This window comes from Panicum hallii, chromosome 3, assembly GCF_002211085.1.
Source record: "Panicum hallii strain FIL2 chromosome 3, PHallii_v3.1, whole genome shotgun sequence".
In the NCBI taxonomy this organism is placed as follows: Eukaryota; Viridiplantae; Streptophyta; class Magnoliopsida; order Poales; family Poaceae; genus Panicum; species Panicum hallii.
Genome location: NC_038044.1, coordinates 62,113,559 through 62,119,643, shown reverse-complemented (window position 1 = coordinate 62,119,643; position 6,085 = coordinate 62,113,559). Strand labels below are relative to the sequence as shown.

General features: G+C 45.7%; 1 protein-coding gene across 1 annotated transcript; it reads left to right on the top strand.

Moving 5' to 3' along the window:
* The first annotated feature begins 4,214 nt into the window (after positions 1 to 4,214).
* On the top strand, positions 4,215 to 5,810 carry LOC112887058 (protein RAFTIN 1A-like). The gene is made up of 2 exons (XM_025953138.1): positions 4,215 to 4,557; positions 4,835 to 5,810. Exons 1-2 carry the CDS (start codon positions 4,401 to 4,403, stop codon positions 5,626 to 5,628), a joined length of 951 nt encoding a protein of 316 aa, XP_025808923.1. The 5' UTR covers positions 4,215 to 4,400; the 3' UTR covers positions 5,629 to 5,810.
* The last annotated feature ends 275 nt before the right edge of the window (positions 5,811 to 6,085 follow it).

The following is a 6,085-nucleotide window of genomic DNA, read 5'->3' as shown; positions in this document are numbered from 1 at the left end:
CACTTTGGGCCCTACACCAATTTGTCCAACTCAGGAGATAGTATGGCTGCAAGCATCTTGGAGATTAACTTAGCGACACTATGTGACAGACTGATAGGCCTGAAATCTCCACTCTTAATGCATCTTCTCTTTTGGGTAGTAGAAATATGTGTGCATTGTTTAGCAGGTTGAAATGCTGATCAAACCTGTTAATAGAAAAGTTTGTAGCTGCCAAAATATCCCCCTTATCACATTCCAGCTGGCCTTGTAAAAGGCTCCAATGTACCCATCCGGCCCTGGGGCCTTGTCAGGAGCAAGTTCTTGAAATACTGCCTTCAATTCTTCTTCGGAGAATTCCTCTTCCAAGTGCTGCAGGTTATGGCTTCCCAGATTTATCTGCCTCAAGTCCACTGTGAGCTCTTTGTGTTTCTGGCTGCCAAGCTTGGTACTGAAATGTTGCAGGACACAATTAGCCTTTTCCTTATGGGTAAGCATGACGCCTTCATTGCTCTGAAGCTGTCTAATGAAGTTCTTCATCCTCCTTCCATTGGCCTGCAGAAAGAAAAGCTTGCTATTTGCCTCAGCTGCCCTGATGTTTGCGAGTCTGGACTTTTGCATAGCTCGGAGTTTCTCAACGGCTGTAAGTCCCAGCAGGAGCGGAGCCAGGGCCCGTGCTGGGGCACGCCCAGCACTGGCCCAGTCCAATTTATTCCATATAAATCTCTATATTAATTAGGCCCAAAGTAATATTATTTAATATAATTTTGATTAGTTTAGCATTTGTCCATTAGTTATGCCCGGGCTGGGCAGCCTTTCTGGCTCCGCCCCTGAGTTCCAAGGAATCGGGCTTTGAGATTAGAACTGAGTTTTGTGGTTGCATGTAATAAGCTCTTTTATCAAGTCTGTGTACTTTTTCTGTCGGTTGGGATAGTGAGCTTGTGAGCCCTCTGTGCGACAACCCCATACCGACTCTCCGTTGCTGTGTTGCAGTAGATTCTCTATAACTGCGTGGTGTGAATTGAACTTTTGTAATTTGTTTGCTTGAAGTAATGAAATTCGGGAATCGACACAGTATGGAAAAAAATATTAACTTGACGGTAGGTAGTAGGTAAGGAATGTAAGCCAATCATGTAAGCAGCACATCAACTTCAAAAATGAATGGCCAACTGAGTGTACATCGGTCAGTTTGAACATGTTCATCCAAATTCAAGATAACTTAGTACGAGTGCTCATATTTTTTTAAGATCTATTTTTAAAATTAAAGATGCTATTTTAACTACTAGCCGACATGCCCATCAACACCGAGACGTTTGTAATGACAGGTGTTCTCATAGAGATAGAATGTGCATGCAATGTATGTGAGTGTTCAAATCTGTGATGTATTTTTTAAAAAAATTTAAATAGGAATGATTCATCAATAAGTTAAAAAATATAATACATAGTATATCAATAACGTTTACTATCTCTGTTCCCAAAAAAACGATTCCAGAATTTTCATATAGATTATTATGGAAAACCAATAACTTAGATGCTTCTAAATAATTGATGTTTGTTACCCTAAGAGAGCGAGTAAACTTCTGTTTGGTTCCCGGCACCAATTAATAGTGCATGCACTTTAAACCAGAGATTATTAGCGGCCAATTAGCTGGAGCAGCCGTACGTGGCTTAAATGACTCCCTCCGTAATAAAAAGATAGTTATTTTAGGCATTAAATTTATCCCATAAAGAGTGTTTGTTTAGCTTGTAGTAAAATCTATCTAATTAAATTAATACCAAGTACCAAGAAAAAATTATATAAAAATCACATAGAGTCAATCAAATACTTAGTAATTAATTGACCGGATGGAGGGATGGAGAAAAAGACTGGCCGGATGAGCAGTAAAATGACCATATATGGCTTATATGAGCAGCCATAAATACAACCTTTATAGAACGAATGGAGTAAGTGCTTACTATTATTAATTGCCATGGCACTATCACTTGAGGACTTTGCCAGCTTTTCTTCGACAAGAACTTTTATTAATTTTTATTTCAAGGGTTGCTTTCTCCGAATGCTTTTCATTAAAGTTCCATTTACTTTAAGTAGCACTTATATTTCTTTTATTTCCATCTAATCGAGTATATAAAATTTTATAAAAGCAGCAGCCACTTTGGGTCACTGCCATACAAGACTGCCTTTATGACAACTAGGATGAATAATAATATGACGATGCCACATTTTCGGACAAGTTAAGTGCACACATGATTTTCATACTAAAAGTATAGTGAGAGAGTTAGTTTACAATTTGGCTACAACTGTGATTTGCTTTGTAATTGATTTTTGGATATAGTTTGCATTGTACTGTATTGCTAGGGTCGTTGTAATGTCAACTGGTTTAGGTTGCAATGGCTGCCTAACCATGGGAGGTCGCTACAAGGCACTGATGTCGGCGTAGCTGCAATTTATTTTGGAGGAGCATCCTTAGTCATTGCCTTCAGGACATGTTCATAAGATTGAAGGTCGTTAAGAAGTATCGCGCCTCATCGTTTCTTGTGTGAATTCTTTGCGCTTTGGCGCTTGTGATCTTGTGGCGCTCCCGCATACTTTTGCAGCTCGTCAACATATTGGTATATTTTGATGGTTTCCTAACATATAGTCGTCGAAGATTAAAAAGTTGATAAATGTAGTCAATGTATGTACTTGTATGTCTTAGACTATAGGTATTTTTACGGTCCTGCTATGGTACACCTTTTACCTTCTAGTAGGAGTTAAGAGATAAGATAAATAAGCCTTAACCTATGATTTTTAGAAAAAAGTAACTAAAGATTAGAAAAGATTAAAGCAATTGCAGAGATTCAGTGAGTGGGTTGGAGTATCCTGAAAGATGAAAACTTCGATTCACCATCTTGGCCTTTTTTTTGAGTGAATTCGCTGAATGCCATTGGAAACTTTAAGGATCCCTTTAATACCATTGAAATTCTTCCCTTCCCTTCACTGCTACTATTTATAATTTTCATTACCTTAACTGCTATTCCATTAGATTTTTCATCATAATAGTAATGCGGAAGGAAAAGGAAAGCGCAAGCTGTAGTTGGAAAAGGCCAGTTTCATTGTGATGACTAGATATACATGCACTGACTTTTACAGATGTGATTGGTTACTTGGTCTATTTCTGCTCTGACAAGGAGTTATGCAGGCCAGTTTAAGCTAGGCTTATGTAATATTTTGTGAATTTATTTAATTGGCTGCATATCTTGTCTTGGCCCGCATAAAATTTTATTTGGATGGCTATATCTGCATTGCTCTCTGGGTTATATTGTTGTACTAGGCGGGGCCAAAACTTGGCCAACCGGAACGCAGTGGAGCCTGCACAACCGGAAACAAGCCTCATTTGTGTTTCTCACTATCAAAGCTGTATAGGACCATTTGCACAATCGTAGCCTGGCTAACTATTCAACCTACCAAACATCCAATCCTACCAAACATCCAATCCTGCACTATGCAAGCTTGGACAGGCTATTATGCAGCCTACCAATCACAACCTACGTGTGCTGGATGGCACCTGCAGGTGCCCGGCGAGGTGCTAGTAATGTCCGTGCTCCTCCTGGCAACTAGGCGAGCTAGCGCTTGGCTTAACATCACCGGCTATTATTCCTTGCTCTCGCTGGCTGGCGCTCAGCATGGAAACCATACGCAGCCAGGCCTTCGGCGCGCGCTGCGGCAAGTTGCTTCTGCTCGCGCTGCACCGAGCGTTGCTGCTGCTTGCCATCGCACAGTAGCTGCGCCGCTCCCGCTCATGAGCTGAGCACGGCCGCGACAGCGCACGCGAGGACGCGAAGCAAGCGACGATGTGGTAGAACAAAGCGAGCTGGCTCCCCTGTGTTCCTCGTGCGTGCTTGCCGAGTTGCCGCAGCTTGAGCTGCCGCGGTGGGGGAGGGGCAACAGCGGGCGGGGTCTGTGGCCGGCATGAGCGGAGCGGAACACACGAGGCGGATGTGACGACACGAGGGAGAACAGTTCCTCCAAGTCAAAGCTGCCGTGGAGAGATCCGAGTTCGACGCCGAACGAACGACAGACGCGGGTCGAGCCACCAGTCATAGTCAAGGCTGGTAGAGGATAACGAAGGAGCTGCTGCGGGTCCAAGGTGTCAGCCGGTGCAACTTAGCAGACTTCAACGGAAGTGGCAAAAGGAAGGAAAGAAAAATTATAAATAGTGGCAGTGAAGGGAATACAAGAATTTTGATGGCATTGAGATGATCATTGAAAATTCTAGTGGTATTGAAGGAATTCACTCTTTTTTTTCTTTCATCCTCTCCTCGTCCGGGGCCACTTTCTCAGTGGGACAGCAAGGAGCTACAAATACCAACAAGCTCAGAGCAAGTCTTTCATCTCTTCTCACACTCTCAGCACCGACAGCAGGTAGCAACACATCCAAGTTATCATGCATCCAACCGTGCTCTTTGTGGCCGTGGTGGCCATTACCGCCGCCGTGGTGCATGGCCGCCGCCCCGCCGATGGCTCTCCGGCCGCACGGTTCTGGGAGGAGGTCCTCCCGGGCACGCCCATGCCAGAGGCCCTTGCTGAACTTGTCCAGAAAGGTACTCCATTGAGCTATTTGTGTTTGGATGAACTTTTCAGAAAAAAAAATGTGTTTGGATGGAAGAATATAAGGACGATATGTGTACTCGCTTCATTCGTCGTTGATTGATTATATTCTTTTAATTATGTGCTTGATATAAGTAAAGTGCTATAAAGCCTCCAAATAAGTATCAAATTGATAAATCTAACGACTACTCAGTTTTCAGGTGATCAATCGGGGTATTCTAATCTTCTTGTTTTTTTTTTACTTTTTTTTCGCTTGCATGCATCCTGCAGGAATTGATCACTCGCCGCTCGCAGAGAACTTCTCTGGCCCCTACCTTTCGATTGGGATGTGCCTAGGTCACGTGTACGTATCCGTCTGCAGCGTGGAGAGGGTGAAGAAGGCGGGGACGGGCCTCTTCTTCCACGAGGAGCAGGTGCGCGTGGGCAGCACCCTGACAGTCTCCTTCTCGGCGGCGGGGGTGCCGGCCATCCTCCCGCACGACGTCGCCGAGAAGGTCCCCTTCGGCAACATCACCGCCAGGGACGTCGCCACCCGGTTCAACATCGCGCCGGGCTCCACGATGGCTGCCCAGGTCGGGGACACCCTGCGCGCGTGCCAGGCCCGCGCCGGCGGCGAGCGGCACGCCTGCGCCGCGTCCCTGGAGGACATGGTGCGCGCGGCCATGCGCACGCTGGGCACGGCGGGCCAGGTGTGGGTGGCCGCGTCGGCGGTGCCCCGCGCCGGCCTGCCGCTGCAGCCGTACGCGGTCGAGGCCGTCGCCCCGCTCGACGGCGACCACCACGTGGCCTGCCACGACGAGCCCTACCCGTACGCCGTGTTCCGGTGCCACAAGATTGGCCTGTCGATGACCAAGGCGTACGCGGTCTCTCTTCGCGGTCTCCGTGGCGGCCCGGAGGTCACCATGGCCGTGATCTGCCACCTTGACACCTCCGACTGGAACCCAGCTTACCCGGCTTTCGAGATGCTGCACACCAAGCCCGGCAACTCGTCGGTGTGCCACTTCATGCCGTACGCCAATTTGCTGTTCGGAGTGAAGGCAGCCAGCACCATGGCTAGCTTCTAAGCAGTCCATATGGAATTCACGAATGAAGTGGTTCTTACATGTTGCCAGTGTTTGTGTCTGTCTGCAAGTGTTCTGAATCTGAATATTGTGTGTTAGTGCTGCATGCGCCTGTAGCATCAGCACCCTGCATTGTACTAAATAAAATGCTGTGTGAATTGTGCCTTTGGACTCCCATTTGGAAATATTGTTTACTTGTGACTAATAATCTCTCCATCATGTTACTAATTGCAAATAATTTTTCTCACTGAGCAATATACCAATAAAATTAGTAGTCTTTGGAACGTTATTTTCACTGAGCTACATCATCTACAAATTGGATCAAGCTGACTCTGATACACCTGACAAAGAAATAGTAAAAATCAAGATCATTGTTGATCACCTGTATACTCTGTTATTACTGATCGATCTACGACGGGAGAAGCCTCATTTGCTGAGTATCTGACACACTCGGCATGTC